This window comes from Sorex fumeus, unplaced genomic scaffold, assembly GCF_029834395.1.
Source record: "Sorex fumeus unplaced genomic scaffold, SorFum_2.1 ptg000008l, whole genome shotgun sequence".
NCBI lineage: Eukaryota > Metazoa > Chordata > Mammalia > Eulipotyphla > Soricidae > Sorex > Sorex fumeus.
Window position 1 is genome coordinate 9,588,765 of NW_026606065.1, and position 18,033 is coordinate 9,606,797.

The following is an 18,033-nucleotide window of genomic DNA, read 5'->3' on the forward strand; positions in this document are numbered from 1 at the left end:
TTATTTTTTCTTGTCTCTCAACCCTTTCAGTCACTACTGATTATTTATATTGTTAATAGGAATCTGATTGGGGAGATTATGCCATGGAATAGCAGGGCCTAATTTTGTGAGCAGCAAATGCGAGCACATATGTAACTTCAGATTTTCAGGTCATCACATCGAAAACAGGAGAAAAGGAAAAAAAAGGGTTTGAGAGTTAGCAAAATGGACTGGACCATATGCTTTGTGTATGGTAGTCTTGGGTTTCCATGTTGGATCTCTTACACTGATGATTCTCTGAGCACCTCTCGGAGCAACTCTCCTTACTGAGCTGGGAAGGGCTTCTGAGCATCACTGGGCGTGACTCCAAATCAAAACAAAATAAAAGCAAAAATAAGCCAGATAAAGGAAATTACAATGTAAGAAATTGTTATATAAGTTCATTTACACTAATATATTCATCTGTTTGCCATTCCAAAAATCAAGCAACATTAAATAATGGGTGTGATATTTGACAGTTTTTGGTGCTAACGTCCTTGCTTTGGTGTGCATTTATGCTTGCAGGGCTTTTCGGTTTGGATTGGCCACATTTCAAGTGCCTGACAGAGCACGTGGCTGGTAGCTCCTGGACTGGAAAGCCCAGCCAGGGTGTTAAGTACTAAGTAAGTGGTCCCAGGAGTCTCTGAAGGGCTAGCAGGACTTGTAGCCAAAACCTTTCTGGTAACAATGGGCTACAAGTAGAATTTCTCTGAACTATTTCTCTTAGGGGCATTAAGAATTTTCAAATTGTGCCTCTGCTTATTGTTATGTCATTTTAATGTTTGAAAAATTGCCAGTTTTTTCCCCCTTTTGGAACTTTCAGTTTTTTAACTTTGTTGTCACACTACTTTCCAATAGGTCTTTGTCTACTTACTTTTTAATGTGATGAAAACTCAGAGTTGGCTTTTGATATTTATGGAAAGGTTTTAATATTCACTTTTTGCATTGTTCCCCATTCATAGTTGTACCACATTTATCCCATTACTTACCTTCTACCATTTTACATGAGACAGTTTTCTTTCTGATTTTGGGCCAACCTAGTGATGCTCAGGGCTTCCTCCTGGTTCTGTGCTCAGGGATAACTCCCGGAGGGCTGGGAGACCGTATGGTGCTGGAGGTTGAACTTGGGTTAGTTGCATGAAGGGAAGTGCCCTATCTACTGTACTATCTCTCCGGCCCCAGAAAATTCTTTATGAATACAATTCTTTACAAATACAAAAATATTTATGTATTTATTTAGTTAATTTATTTTTTGCTTTTTGGGTCACACCTGGCATTGCTCAGGAGTTACTCCTAGCTCTGCACTCAGGAATTACTCCTTGCGGTGCTTGGGGACCATATGGGATGCTGGGGATCGAACCCGAGTTGGCCGCGTGCAAGGCAAATGCCCTACCTGCCGTACTATCACTCCAGCCCCAGAAAATTGTTTTATAATGTATTGTTGACTATAGAAAGAATAGCAAAAATCATTTAGTTTTTGACTTTGGTATTTATTATTTTTAGACTCAACAATGTCAGATAACTGCAACCATACAAACTTGTTCTCTATGACCCAGAACGTGTGAAATGTCTTTGGTTCATGTAGAGATTGTCACTCAGAAAATTTAACATTTATGTTTAAGATTTCATGGCTACTAGTCTCTGAGAATTGGGCACTTTCTTAATTAATTTATAATTTGAGATGAAAATGTAATAGTCAATTGTAGAGAGTTTGATTGATGGTTTATAATATATTATGGACAACTGCATCTTATCATCCCGTCAATGAGTTTAGCCCTTGTGGATCATTTTGTTCTTTCTCATTTTCCATATGAGTAAGTGTCAGGGAGGCTTTTAGTAACTCAGGTAATGCACACAGTTACTTAGGAATAAAGCACAGTCATGTAGTCATGTTTTATTGCTAGTTTGCGCTCTGTGATTCTTTCTTATGTGAAAATTGAAAACCCAGTTAGTTTTTTTTGAGAAAACATGGCTTTTAATGTATGTAGGAAAATCCATCACTTTTCTGAAATATTAACTTTTCACTGGTTATTTTTGGTATCCGCTTAACACAAATTAAGTTACTACCTATTATGGCAAAGATCTTAAAAATCTTATACTTTGAATGAAAGATACAATTTAATGCCTATTGAATTTAGTAAACCTTTTCACACTTCAAAAATTCATAAGAAAGTATCCATACTTAATATCTTTCCTCCTATTTTATTAAGTTTTGACCTCTAAGAAGCATATATTATCAGATATAGCACTAAAGGTTTTACTAATTTGTCAAGATATTTAGTAGTGTGTTCTCAATTTTGATCTATCTTTAATGCATTTTATACATTATAAAAATTTACTAGATTTTTCTCCATTCATCCATCCACCCCGTTTTCTCTCTTTCCCCTCCCTCCCTCTCTCCTGTCACAGTTGGTCAACTCTTAGACATGTCTTCTTTTCAGGTACCATAATGAAAACAAAGCTTAAAAAGATTAGATGACAATATAAAGTTTCAAAATTGCTTGAGTAGGTGTGTAAAATTAAAATTAATAGCCAAAGTATTTATATTTACACTGAGAATATCTAAATATCCATGGATATCTGAATATAAAAAAAAAGTGGCAAGATGAGAAGTGGAGTGGGCTTTATTCTTGGGCTGCTGTGTTTTCTAACTTTTGATTCCCAAGTACCACATCTGATTTTCTATGATCACTTTAAACTCTCCTGTGAAATGTTAAAGACTTTTCTAAACAGTCAATTTTTCAATTATCTGGTAGATAAAGATTGGAGATACCTCAGGACTCATATATATTACTGACCATATATTAACTAATTGTATAGGGGAATATATTTACATAAATTGGGTAAATATGTAGAAGTATTAGTTTCTAAAGTTATTTTTTCACTCATATATTCTTTACATTTTATCTGGCACGTTAGAAATTCTATGCTCTGGAATCAATGTGGGATTCAAGATTTGATTCTTATTAAGTTGTTTTAACTTCCTTAGTTTTACTGACTCAGCTATAAATTTCGATTACTAAAATCCACTCTGCTGATATAGGATGAAAAGGAGACCATTGATAAAGTTATTGGCTCTCTGGTTCAACACACGTTAGCTATTATTATTTCTAAAAAGTCCTGAATTCTGTTAATTTGCATACCAAAATATCATTAGAATGCAGCTTTCATTAAGTAGCTGTTTGATAACAAGAGAATTATTATTGAGCTTTTAGGACTATATAGCTGATCCCTATGTAATTTAATTAGAATTTAGTTCTCATTCTTTTATCTCACATTCTCAGTCTATACAACCATGGCTATTTTCAATCACATTCTGTACAAGCAATTCATGTTTGAAATATTCTGGCATCTGCATTCCTTAGGGAACATAGACACTGCCTCTGGCATTGCATTGGTAGTTGTGTATTGTTTTATATAAAGAAAATATTTTCAAAGTGAATGAAAATTTGCCACTCATACCTGATATATTACCATTTACTGTGAAACAAACAGAAAATGTATTAACGGAATGGCAAGCCTGAAAGGTTTTACCCGTGATAAAAAATCGCAAGAGGAGAGCTAGAATGAGAGTCTAGCAGGTATAGTCCTTACTTTACATGTGCCTGTCCTGGGTTTGATCCCCAGCACCCCACACGATTTCCTGAGCCCTGCCAGGAGTGATCCCTGGGCACGGAGCCAGGAGTAAGTCCTGAGTACCACTGGTTGTGGCCCAAGCAACAGCAAATTAAACAACTGTGACAAGATGAGTAGAGTGAGCTTGTTTTATACACTTTGGTCTGCTATTCTTTCTGGCTTTTGATTCCCGAGTATCACATCTGAATACATCTGAATTTCTGCGAACACCGTAAAATCCTGTGAAATGTTAAAGACTTTTCCCCACAGTCAATTTTTCAGTTTATCTGGAATCCCGGTCATTTGGAAATCAACAAGTTGGGCGCTGCTGCCTTTCAGCAGTTTTAACCTAGTGTCTGCTGCTTCAGGTCACTTTCCTTGCAAGGTTGGTGGTACTGTTTTTCCATGTACTGAGTTTTTTGAAAGCATGCTCAGGCCAACTGTGTCTGCCTTTGCATTAAATTTGTCCTGAGACATTGCAACTAGAACAATATTTTATAATGATATTCTTACTATGGTCTTATTAACATCTGTTGCATGCTCATTGTATCAAGTTATAACTAAATCTGAGATATGGTTATAAACAGCAGAATGTCAAATAATTCAACTATGCATGTAGATTAATAGCCTAATCTCACTGCCTGTGTATGGATAGTAAGACAATAACATTTGTCCTATAACTAGTGCACCCAATAAAAATAATAAAGCAAGCACCTACAGTCGAAAGCAGCCAGTCATCAAATGTGTGCTTAATTTGCTTTATTTCTATTAAAATGTGCTATTAATATTATGTAAATATCTAACTCTAGTAAATTCTTTGATGTCTCAAAACTACTACCATATTTTAATTGACTTCTATCAAAAAACCTAAAGTTTATAATCTTTCAAAATAGATGTGAAAATTCTGACTCACAAGGAACACTTTCAGATTTCAACTCTTTACGAAGAGTATGGCTGAGCATTTTTTTACTTTGTGATCTGCTTTAAGAGTAACAGTTTTTAATGCATCGACCATGCACTGACAGTGAGTCAGTACAATGCTGCATGATGAGGCATGAACATTGCAGAGAGAATATCACTATAAAATATTTCTGAAACGTCTTTGTGTAATGACTATTGTACATGGAGGCTTTTGTTCATTGTGGGAAACTAAAAACAAATCAACATTTCATTGACACATGCATGATGCTCTATAGTTTTGTATGTAAACTCTTTCTGTACTTTTCAGTTATCCTTGTCATTGACTTCTCCAAGTTTTTATGCGCAGTCATGTCTTCAGATCATTGATCCTCCTTTACTGTTTTCTTTAAGTTCTGTAAATAAATGTCCATAAATATACATCGATGTTGTCTCTTTTCATAATTAACCATTGTTTTGTAAGGGACCATACTGGCATTTTAACATAAAATGTCACATATAGTATGGAATATACCTGCTGCAAAGGAAAATTAAAGTGTTGGTTTACACCTTGACAAAATACAGCAAATTGGTGTAAACAGGCAGAATTTTAGTTTCATAAGTATCTTGATATCAGATTTTAGACCCTCATAAATTATCAACCCCTTATTATTATTTAATATATGTAGACATGAACATGAGTATACACCTAAATGAATATTTTTTTTGTGTGAAACAACCATGCTAGACTTCCCATGAGCCTTCCTTTTAATTAACATGTATTTTTCATCTCTGCTACAGATTGAAATTTATCAAGCAAAAATTAAAAACAAGGCAATGATGCAGAGAATGAACCCAAAAGATCATTGATTCTTTTCCACTTTATGGAAAAAAAAGTATTATGTCAATGCTCTTAATTAATTTCTATGGTTGTATGCAGGTTGTGATTTGGCATGCTTATTCGAAATGCACTCAGCATGTGTTGAAATTCCTTTAATTCCTTATGTGAATTGTTTGCATATGTGGTTATTATATGTGATTTCATTGTATTTGTATGTACTTGTATCCAAATGTTTCTATTATGCTTGATTTTGCTGGCCATTCTTGGATGACCTAGCAACTCAAGAATCAAAAGTGTTCTGTGCTGTCTCCTGTAATATGTATACTCTCTGATGTTTCGTCATATCTTGTCAGCTTTTAATTTTATTCTTATCCAACAAGATATATTTTATATTTGTTGGAAACAAATTAATGCAAAGACAATTTTAGTAAGCTTTGCTCAGCACAATTATTTATTAAATTGACCACTCTGAGACATTGGAAAATATAACTAATATAACCCTATCTTTTGCAGTTGATCCACCGTCAGACTTGAATTTTAAAATTATAGATGAAAATACCGTTCATATGTCATGGGCGAGACCATCTGATCCAATTGTGGGTTACAGAATAACAGTGGACCCTACCACTGGTAAGTTTTAAGATGGCATTTTAGGATATCAAAATTATCATCTAATTTACTTTTCTCCTATTTCATTATGAGGAAGCTGAGATTTAGAAAGCCTTAGGGAACCAGCTAATGTTACCAGCTCATGGTGGATTCATATCTCTTTATTTCCATTTAGATATCTACTGTTGTGTATATACTTAGGGAGTTTAACTTTTTTGGTATGGTTTTCTGTTCTAATTCATCAGAATATACCTTCGATTCTAAAAAATAGAATTATTACTTTTTGACATTCTTCTTGAATTAGTGGTTACAATATTTAAAGTATCAAGTGAATTACTACAGTCTCCTACACATTTTAGTGCCCAGGAAACATTATTCTTTGATAATGATGAGCTGGTATCCTGGAAGACAAGAATTTATTTTGGCAAAGTGTGTTCTGTAAATTCTAGGTTGAGTCATTGAAAGAAACCACAACGGAAATGTATTTTACTTGTTCTCAGCAGTTATCTTTTGTGTTTGTGATGTTGCTGAAGTGTGTAGAACTAATTTTTCTTGATTAACTTTCAGTTCTAATGTAGAATAGGATAATAATCGTTTTCATTAATATCAAACAACTGGTAGGAAGCAGTTCTGAGTGGCTAGCAGAAGAGGGTATTATGTCAACATACCATCATCAAAGTTGTGTTTAAATATCTGTGGCCTTCATAGATAGCTGTGAACAAAACTTTTAAAAAATTGCAGTATAAGTTATACTATTAAAATACATTTAAGTTTGTTGTTGCTTTATCATTCAAGACCAAGGATTTGTCAGTGTTCAATACAGTTTCCTTGTTCTGTTTCTATATTCAATGAATGAGTGAGATTATCCAGTATTTATTCTTCTCCCTCCCCTTTATTTTGCTTAACTTGATTCCCTACAGTTCAATTCATGTAGCAAACTGCATGATTTCATCTTTCCTTACAGCTGCATTGTATTCGGTTGTGTCTATATACCACAATTCTTTGTTCATCTGCATGGGACATTTGGGTTATGTCCATATCCTAATTGTACTAGGTGTTACAATAAGTTACCAATGCTTTTATTTATTTTTAATTTTTTCCCTTTTTTTATTAGTGAATCACTGTGAGGTATGATTACAGGCTTATAAACTTTTGTGCTTGTGTTTCAGTCATACAATGATCGAGTACCCATCCCTCCACCAGTGCCCATTATCCAGTGGTCTCAGCATCCCTCCCCCACCCCCAGCCCGTCTCCTTCACCCTGCTCCACCTCTGTGGCAGGGCATTCCCTTTTGCTCTCTCTCTCTCTCTCTCTCTCTCTCTCTCTCTCTCTCTCTCTCTCTCTCTCGGTGTTGTGGTTTGCGATAGAGGTATTGAGTGGCCATCATGTTTGGTCTATAGTCTACTTTTGACCTGCATCTTTCAACCTGAATGGATCCTCTCAACATCCTTTACTTGGTGTGCCCTTCTCTATCTGAGCTGCCTTTTCCCCCAGCACGTGAGGCCAGTTTCCAAGTAGTGGAGCAGACCTCCTGGTTCTTATCTCTACTACTCTTACCAATGATTTTAAATAATGTTGTGTTATGGAATTATAAACTTGAAAACAATAATCAGAGAATTTAGGAGTGAGAAAGAACTCAAAGATTCCTTTTTGATTCTTTCCTCCAGATATATTTGTAGCCAATTAAGTATTTTCTTTAATTTCTTGGTCTCAATTTTTTTTGGCAAAAAAATAACATTTAATTAATAAGCATAATTTTAGACAACATACTCAGAATATATATGACCAGGCTTGAAGAGGATAGTTCTAGCATAGATTTATAAAGTATTTCTGTTTTCCACGTTGAACAACTTCCTCCTAGTTTGTGTCAAGCCTTCTTTCTTGCTTCATGGACCCTTATCACCAAGTTCTGTTTGGTTCAGTTGCATAGAGTATGTTTCTAGAGTTGGGATTCTTTTCTGTGATTTTATTAGGATAGTAGTAAAAAGTTGAGGACTGAAGTTTGTTCTCAGTTCAGTTTATCCACTAGTGTCAGACTCTGGCATGAGATTATTTGTTTTGTTTTTCTTATCTTTTTTGGTCTCATAGTTGTTAGATGCTATTTTGAGTTAGATATTATCCTAAAAATCTAATTGGATCTACTTATAATACTATGTCTAAAGATGCTTGGTAAATTCTAACAATGGTTGCATCTTAAAGGGCTGGGGTAGAATAAGATGTTTATATTTACATATCTGTGCCTAGAACATTATTTCAATTGTTATCGCTTTATTTCCTTTATAATTAGTATCTGTACCCATATATTAGCTAATCTTCATTTTTTTAAAATGTAGGAGTAAGTACTGCTATTCATTCAGCCACTGATTAGCTGATTGAATTGTGCATGAACTCCACCTTACTTTTTTATCATTTTTTATAATTTTATTTATTGAATCACCATGAGAGCAGTTACAAAGCTTTTGGGTCTAAGTCTCGGTCAAACAATGAAACACCCATACCTTCACCAGTGCCCATTCTCCACCATCTTGGTCTCAATTTTTAAGGATTTTTTAGATCCTTAAATGTGATATAAGATAGATGATCCTCTTTTTCATTTCAAAGCATAAAAGCAGTGGAAAAGTGTCTATTCCATTTCCATACTTTGGGCATATTTGATTGCTGTACTGCCCAAGCTGAACTGGAAGGCCCTGTATCATAGTTGTATCTAAGCATACTTGGTATTGCATGGCCCACATGCAGTAAACTATGAACGTTTTTCAGGCTCCAGAGACACTTGTTATCTTTCTTGATTATTTATGTTTTGATGAAAACTTAATATAATTAAACACCATTTCCCCCTTCCCTTCCCTCTGTTGTTATTGTCATCTATAAACAAGTATCCCACACATGCCTTATCGTATTGCTTGCACATATGGTCGTGGTGCTTGACGAGGTTCATCCCCTTTACTTGTGGTACTTGCATCTGTGCTAGCCAGGATCACCTGCTTAGTTTTGGCGCTCATACACATTATGGCTGTAGTGTGTTTACTGTGGGGTCTCATGGTGATCACGCATGTACTTGCCAAGTCTGGCGCTTCTGATTCTAGCCCTTGCACAGTTTTTGGTGATGGTGCTTGCTGGAGAGTTGTGCTCTCTTTGTTCTGGTGCTCACACATACTTGACTGGAGAGCAGGATGATTGCACATTAAGGATGATGATGGTGGTGCCAGGGGTCCTAAAACTCAGAGCTGCTGGGGTGGCACTTGGTGCAACTGAGTGACGCTAGGGACGAGCTGGTGCCTTTATGCTTGCGAGGGAACTCTTATTTGTCACAGAGCCACTCCAGGAACCCCATAGTTAGAAATCTTAAGCACACTGTCTGTAGGAATTATACTTGAACTGATGGTACATTAGAAGTAACTGATGGCACATAAAAGAAGACCTACTCCATATCACCTTGAAACACTTTGTATTTAGTTAAGTCATTCTTTGTGTTGCTCCGTTTTGGATATGTAAGCTCAGGGTCTGCTTCTGGTCCTGTGTTTAGGTGTTGTGCATGTAGTCTATGAGAAGTGTGCGGTCCTGGGAACCGAATCCAGACCCTGTACATGTTAAGCGTGTGCTTTAGCCCTTGAGCAATCTCGCTGGCATCTAGTTAATTCAGTTTAGAGGACCAGGCATGTCCAGCAATACATGCACTTATTTAAGCGTGGAGGATTCATTCTGTGCTTGCGGTGTTTCTCGTTAGTGTTTGATTTTGGCCTCTGAGGCTTGTTGAGTTGATTTCTTTTTAATCTCATCTCTCTATCTGCTTGCCTCGGAGGAATAATTTTGTTATTTATGAGAATAAGTTATTTATATATTAGTTATGAGAATTTTATAATTTTCCATAAGTCCTCAGAAACAAGAAGATTTTTGGTTTGAATTCTGGTACGCTTTTAATCTAGTGGAATCTTTGAGTCCTTAAACAAGTATTGAACATGATTGTAACAAGTAAAGGCAATGTCAAGGCCAGAGAGATAGTACAGCAAGGAAGGTGCTTGCCTTGCATGCAGCTAACAGAATTTAATTCTCAGAACCTCATATCGTCCCTCAGCACTGCCAGGAGTGATCCCTGAGCACAGAGCTAGGAGTAAACCCTGAGCACTTCCAGATGTGGCCCAAAATCCTAAAAAGAAAATCAAGCAGTGCCATTCCACTTATTACATTTCTAGAATTCAAGTATTTGGGTTTGAGAAGCAGTAAAAAATAATGATCACATATTCTGAAGATTTATTGATCTATCTTTAACTTGCAATTTGAATCTTTATCTGGTAGTTTTGTTATACTATGCTGTATGTGAGTAGTGTTTTGTTGCATTCTTATTTTCCTTTCTCTATTTCTAGATGGGCCTACTAAAGAATTTACTCTTGCAGCGAGTACCACGGAGACTTTATTATCAGACCTTATACCTGAAATAGAGTATGTGGTGACAATCACCTCATATGATGAAGTAGAAGAAAGTGTACCAGTTATAGGCCAATTAACAAGTAAGCAGAAATATAAAGTACTTTTGTAGTTTTTATTTTGCAAATATTTCATCTTTCATTTTTGTATGCTATTCTGCTGAGTCACACCCACCAACTGGCCCCCTGGTGCCGTGTAATACCATCAGCGGCCAAGACTCAGAGACTATAAAAACCAGATCCCGGAACCGCGCGGCCGCATTTGCGGCTGCGCGACATCTTATTATGACATCTTATCATCTCATTCCTACTTTGGACAAACTGGCAGGTTACCAAATGTAGCCTGCCTACAGGGCAGAGTCTGGCAAACTCCCCGTGGCGTACCAAATATGCCAAATACCAGTAACAATGATGGGTCTCATTCTCCTAAAGAGCCTTGAATATAATCTCAGGGCTAGGATGAAGGAGACGTTACTGGGGCCTGCTCGAGGCAATCGATGAATAACAGGATGATTTGTGATTTTGTGATTCTGCTGAGTGTATTTATGTTAGTAGCAACTGTTTTTCTACGACCCTGACCATTAGTAGATGTGAATGACTTATTCTTGATTTATAACCTTGGTTTCTGGAAATAACAGGAATGTTATAAATGAAAACTATTAAAGTCATTAAAAGATGCCAGGCAAGAATGTTAATGTCTTTTTGGAATATATAAAATATATAAAATCACACTAAAAATAATGTATTTGCAAGGAATGTTTATTTGGCAGTATTACTTAGCATAGATTAGTAAGCTAATAGAAAAATATTAGACAACAGTGAAAGACTATAGTGAAAGACTGTAATTATTTCCCTCTTAGAAATTATTTTTCTGGGTTCAGTGCCTTTTGTAATGATTGGGTTTTGACTCAGTTGAAACAGGTGGTCCCTCGAAGCCTGGGAAGAAACCTGGAAAAGCAGAGATACAAAGTAAGTGTTTTCTTTAATCTTTTGATCTCAATTTTTAGAATTCATAAATTGTGATATAAAGCGGATGATCCAATTGTATACATAATTTGATTTTATAACCAAGTTTATTTGATAAGTTTTTTTCTAGAATCAGACAATCCAATAATATCAGCTATTATGCACCTATTCTGACTTTCTGATACAAATTTCTATTTACTAATTTTTTTTTCTAGAAGTGTTTTAAATTTGTGACCAAATTTTCATGCAGAATTTTGATAGTAGGCGCAAAACAAAACATATGACAAATTTTAACTTGTTTTAAACAGACAAACTGATACAAACATGTCATAATTTAAGGGTCTTTGCGAAATATGAGGCAGGAACATGGGAAATTATTTTAAGCGATTCAGTTGCCACAAAAATGTATTTCTAAGCCTATGGGTATTATGTTCAGTTATAGGATATTTCAATGATATCAGTTTATGGTAGTTATATATAAGCCCTTCCAGAGTTCCTATAAAATATTTATGATAAACAGGTATGGTCATAATTAGATGAAATACATTTTATTTAGTCTAAGTTTTGCCATTTCTAGTCTTCCTTTGTTCTATACTGCTTTGCTTGATTGAAGGTAAAACTTTGAGGGTTTTCTTAACCATCTAATTTTGCTGTTATAAAGTTGTATTTATGACTCAGGACGATAATAAAAAGATTATTAACACAGAGTGTCTCTTATCTAGAATCTTTCCTCCAGATTACTGTTTATAATCCATCCTAGTATCTAATAATCTAAAATGAAGCTTATGGGGTGTAGTTTCAAAGCTATTATTATCCTTGAACCTTCAAGATTTATTTTAAATCGAAGCAGTATGCCAAACATTGACCTTTCAATAGACTTAAATTGGCCCATTAAACAGTGTGTAAAAACTATTTAGGCAAGCAACTTGTATTTGGCCTGCAAAATTTTCCAGGACCCTTTCCTCTTCTTTCTATTCAAATACTTCTTTTATTACCCACTAACTGAATGCAAGAACAGAAACATCTTCAGAAAACTCAGAATTGCCAGATGAACAAAGGAGTTTCGTGAAAACGAAGCTGTCCTCCTTCCGTTTCTAATCCCACCCCACTTACATCACAGAGAGAAAGAAAGATAATTTGGTTATAAAAACATAATGATTGAATTTTATAAATTTAAGGATAACAAGTGTATTTAGACTTTTGAAGTTTCTCCTTTTTTATAGCAAAATAGGTTTGAGCTGTTAAATTTAAATACATTATGAGATAATAAAAAGATATTCTGTCTTGCATGATATTTATGCTTGTTTTTACTTCTTTTAAGATATGATAACATAATAATGCTCTCCAAAAGTCATCAGATTTACTTGGCCTAAAATCCCCTTTTAGTAATTAAAAAAACCTTTGTGCTCCCTGGAAATATATCTTCTTTAAGTAAACCACAGAAAACAACCTCCAGTGACACCCAAGAATATGACCGTGCCCTTGGATTTATCCAATGCTTAGTATTGTCCCTTTTTGGGAAACACTGCTAAGACTAATCACCAAACTTTAAACAGTTCTACTGTGAAATACTGTTTTAAAAACAGTTCTACTGTTAAATACTGTTAAATTTAGGGGTGCTTGATAGCACAGCTGTAGAGCGTTTGCCTTGCATGCAGCCAGCCCTGCCGACCCAGGTTCGATTCCTCCGCCCCAATCAGAGACCCCAGCAAGCTACCAAGAGTATCTCGCCTGCACGGCAAAGCCTGGCAAGCTGCCCATGATATATTCAATATGCCAAACACAGTAACAAGTCTCAAAAATGGAGACATTACTCGGCCCACTCGAGCAAATCGATGAACAACAGGAGGACAATGACAGTGACAGGACTGCTAAATACAGGACAATGTTAAGAGATTTGCTCTTTTATAAACTCAGCAGCGTGAACGGTGCAAGTTTTATATTTATTAATAAATACCAAGCAATAGATTACATTTCTTTTATCTGTCTCCAGATGTTTTATATGTTTTTTTTTTCTTGGAGAAAGGAGTGACAGTATAGTGTATAAAAACTATGGACAATTGATAGTGCTGGAAAAATAGTACAGCGGGTAAGGCGCTTGCCTTGCATGCGGTGGACCCAGGTTAGTTCCCCAGCACCACATGGTCTCCTGATCCCTGAGAGTAGAGTCAGGAATAAGCCTTAGGACTATTGGGTGTGGCATCAAAACAAAACAAAACAAAAAAATAGGACCATTGATAGCGTAATAGTAGGATAATTAGTCTTGGAGGGTAGGTCACATATCTATTTATATTTTCTTGCATTATGTTTTATATAGCAATTTAAAGACCTAGTTTAATGAATACAGGTTTATTAAGGAATTAAATGCCTTTATGAGCATTACTAAAATAGTTTTATTCTTTTGAGCTTGTCAGTTTTGGGTGAATAGCAAATGAATATGTTCTAATGATGAGCAGATGATAAAAAAACAGCATTTTTGCAATATTAGTTTGTACTTCTTAATGTTTGATAATGCATTGTTTAATAACATATTAAATATATTTCAGAATGCTCTGTCAGTGCCTGGACTGATTTAGTGTTCCTAGTTGATGGCTCATGGAGTGTCGGAAGAAATAATTTCAAGTACATTTTAGATTTTATTGCTGCTCTTGTGTCTGCATTTGACATTGGTGAAGAGAAGACAAGGGTTGGAGTTGTTCAGTACAGCTCTGATACCAGGACTGAATTTAACTTAAATCAGTACTACCAAAGGGATGAACTTCTTGCTGCAATTAAACAAATCCCATATAAAGGTGGAAACACAATGACAGGTATGTTTCAACAAATTTTGTCTGTGTTTAAAATAAGTACAGTATTTGTTTGGGAGCAAAAGAATTAAAAAATTATTATATGTCTTATAACTGCAAGATATATTACATGATTTTTGACTCTGGCAAGTTGTGTAGAATGCAGTGAATGAAGATGATTAAGATGCTTCCTTTTAACTTCAGGGGATGCCATTGATTACTTAGTTAAAAATACTTTCACTGAATCTGCTGGAGCAAGAGTTGGCTTTCCTAAAGTGGCAATTATTATTACGGATGGCAAATCCCAGGATGAAGTGGAAATTCCAGCCAGAGAGCTTCGCAATATTGGGGTTGAAGTTTTCTCTTTGGGTAAGTAAAATCGGATTATTTTCATTTTGGTACTACTTTAACTGTTAATGTTAAGAAGAATTAAGGGTCGAATCCTCAGGAAAAGATGCTATTGAAAGTGTTTACTACATTTGATCCCTCTCGGAGAGCCCGGCAAGCTACCGAGAGTATCTCGCCCGCACGGCAAGGCCTGGCAAGCTCCCCGTGACGTATTCGATATGCCAAACACAGTAACAACAAAGTCTCCAATGGAGACGTTACTGAGCCCGCTCGAGCAAATCGATGATCAACGGGAGGGCCTTTACCTTTGCTTTACTTACATTTGATAGGGTAGTGTTAAGCCAAGCCATCTTTGAGAAAAATTCTGCTTATCCATTTCTCTCATTTATTTCTCTTTGCATATGTATGACCTGGGTTGGTATCACATTCTTTGCCAGTTCTCTGCTTTTCAAATAACGCTGGGCCAGTGATTCTAAGAGAGCTCTTCTTTGCACTATTATTTAGTATTTTATTATAATAATTATCATTATTTATTGGGGGGAGTACAATACCCAGTGGGTGTTAGATGGGGCTGACTCCTGGCTCTGAATTTAGGGGTTCTACTGGGGGGCTCAGCGGACCGTTTGTGGTACCAGACATCTAACGGGATCAACTATGAGCAAGGCAAGCACTTTGATCCCTGTCCTGTATCTCCAACCAGCTACTTCGTACTTTAAAACAAATTTGTTTCTTACATTATGTAATAGTTAAAGAATTCAGAGAAGCCCAGTTCATTCAGAACTCCAAAAGAAAAAAGTATTATCTTTACAGATGGCCGGGACAAGTGATGGCATGGTTGGGATGAGAGCCCACTCTGTTTTACTAACCATTCATTTTCCTCTCTGGCTGACTGCTTTATGCGAAATTATAAAATGCCTTTGTCATTTGATAGTTGCACATTCTTGTGAAGTAAAGTGATTCTGGTCGATGACAAGAAAGATTTGAAAGTGTCTCCACTGTGCAAGACTGGGAGTATTTTTCCAAATTCAGTAGAGTTACCTTTTCACCATCTTCTTCTTTTGATTTAAAGGCATTAAAGCTGCAGATGCAAGGGAACTCAAACAAATTGCCTCCACACCTTCACTAAACCATGTTTTCAACGTGGCTAACTTTGATGCCATTGTGGACATTCAGAATGAGATCATCTCCCAGGTGTGCTCAGGGGTCGATGAACAGCTTGGTGAACTGATCAGTGGAGAAGAAGGTGAGCAGATTGTTGAGTTTCCCAGGTGTTAGCCTTTCCCACAGTTTGATAGCATTTATAGCTTTATAGGTGTCCTAGAATTGGTCACATTTACTCAGATATCTCCTCCAGTGATTGTTCAGTTGTATATTCCATTTGCATTATTTTTCAGTAAGTTATTGATATACTTTGCTTTGCTTCCCCAGTAAGATTTTAAATATATCATCATAAACTTCTTGAAAATCTCTTTTTTTTGGGAAAAATTTGATTGATTTAATCTATATAAGGTAAGGTAAAGGCCCTCCCGTTGATCGTCGATTTGCTCGAGCGGGCCCAGTAACGTCTCCATTGGAGACTTTGTTGTTACTGTGTTTGGCATATCGAATACTCTCGGTAGCTTGCCAGGCTCTCCGAGAGGGGCGGAGGAATCGAACTCGGGTTGGCCATGTTGGCCGCTTGTAAGGCGAACGCCCTACCCGCTGTGCTATTGCTCCAGCCCCTTTAATCTATATATTTAAGATAATTTGATGCATGCTAAGAGTCTATCCATAACTATTCAGGTCCTTAATTTCATTTTTTTACATTATGATTTAAATATTGTCATGCTGAAAAAGCATTGATTTTTGTCATACTGCAACTAATGCTAGTAACAACACTATTTCTATTAAGTAGAAGGAGAAATGTTATTTATCATTATACTTGGTACAATTTTTCAAAACCTTTAAGACAGTTTTAAAGATCAGTTAATTTTATCCTCTTCCGCATGGTAAAATTCCCATATTAATCAGTTACTGCTTTTGAGTACAGTGGAGAACAAGACATTTCATAAATATCTTTTAGGGCATTACAAAGTCATGATCCATGGTTGTTTTCCTCTTAGCCCAAAACTTAATAAATGATTAAAAGATAAGTTCTAGATAGCTACATCTTCAGTCACAATAAACTCCCAAACCAACAAAATATTTTGGCAGTATTTATTGACTGTAATTGTATATTCAGGACTCTTTTTTTATTACTTAATATACTCTATTTTTTAAAAAAATATTGTTTCTGTATTTGGCCCACACCCTCCTGGGCTCAGGCCTTACTCCTGGCTGTGCACTCCAGGAATCTCTGTTGGTGGGCTTGAGAAACCATATGGGGTGCCAGGAATCGAACTTGGGTTGGTTGCATGCAAATCAAATCCTCTACTCACTTTACTATCACTTTGGTCCTTGAAATATTTTTGTTTTACTGCATAATAGCTGAATTTTTGTTCTTTGTCTACCTGCAAAGTATAACTTTCTGTCTACTTTTACTAAGATTAAACTCTTCTACCCAATCTTTTAATTTATCTAAATTCTTCCCTGTTTTTACTAGGTTGCATTTGTAAGGATGGGCCAAGTTTTAATTCTGTGTTTTTGATATCCCACTTTGGAACTCACCTAGACACCATGGAAGTGTACAAAGACGCTTATCTTGTGCTACAAGAAGTCTGAGTCCTTATGTTATCAGCCGTCTGAGCTCTTCTTTTGCATTTCCCCAATCTCCCAATTTTCCTGACAATTTTAATTCTATAAATCCAGGGCAAGCATTTCCCTATGATACCTTCCATTCTCTTGTCTTGTTACTATATATATTATAGATAACTAAGAACATCCATTTGTCCTCTCCCTGACTTACTTAACATGACCCCTCCCAGTTCCATCTAAGTTGCAGTGAACTGTATGATTTCATCCTTCTTTGTGGCTGCATAGTATTCCATTGTGTGGATATATAACGTAACTTCTTTAAGGGTATTTTTTTGATGATGAAAATTTATTTTCCAATCTTCATATAGCAAGCCAGTGTTACAACTCTAGTGGCATTGCTTACATTTTTGAACATTTTCTCTTATCTTGAAATACCTAGCAATGGAATTATTTTAAATAGTAGGACCCTTAAAAATCTCTGAGGGACTGGGGATGTGGTTCAAATTAGTTTTTGAGTTTCATTTCCTGTCCTTCATGACTTCCATGACTATCTGGAGAGGCTCTGGCTCCCGAGTATTGCTGGGTGTTGCCTCCATGACAAGAACAACAGAAAGAATCGCTAAATATTTATCTTACCTGGCATTTTACAAAATATTTCTTGAAGATTGAATTTTTATTGTATGGTATTGAAAAAGAAAACTTAAAAAAGAATTTATAATTAATTTATCTAGTAAATATTTTCTACTTTGGTTGGTGCCTAGGAATAAAGGCATTAAGTAAAATACCCAAAGCAAAATTGAAATTCTATCTCAGACCAGAATTAGGTGTTAGATGCCCTATTTCTTCTGAGATACA

The 18,033-nt window shown here is 35.9% G+C and overlaps 1 protein-coding gene across 1 annotated transcript in view; it reads left to right on the forward strand.

The window, feature by feature from the left end:
- COL12A1 (collagen type XII alpha 1 chain) overlaps positions 1–18,033 on the forward strand; it is a 132,254-nt gene that overhangs the window by 5,527 nt on the left and 108,694 nt on the right. Inside the window, exons 3-8 of the mRNA XM_056109705.1 lie at positions 5,885–6,001; positions 10,346–10,489; positions 11,318–11,374; positions 13,918–14,181; positions 14,362–14,526; positions 15,575–15,748. Of these exons, the coding sequence (XP_055965680.1) occupies positions 5,885–6,001; positions 10,346–10,489; positions 11,318–11,374; positions 13,918–14,181; positions 14,362–14,526; positions 15,575–15,748 (921 nt within the window). The remainder of the gene's footprint in view (positions 1–5,884; positions 6,002–10,345; positions 10,490–11,317; positions 11,375–13,917; positions 14,182–14,361; positions 14,527–15,574; positions 15,749–18,033) is intronic.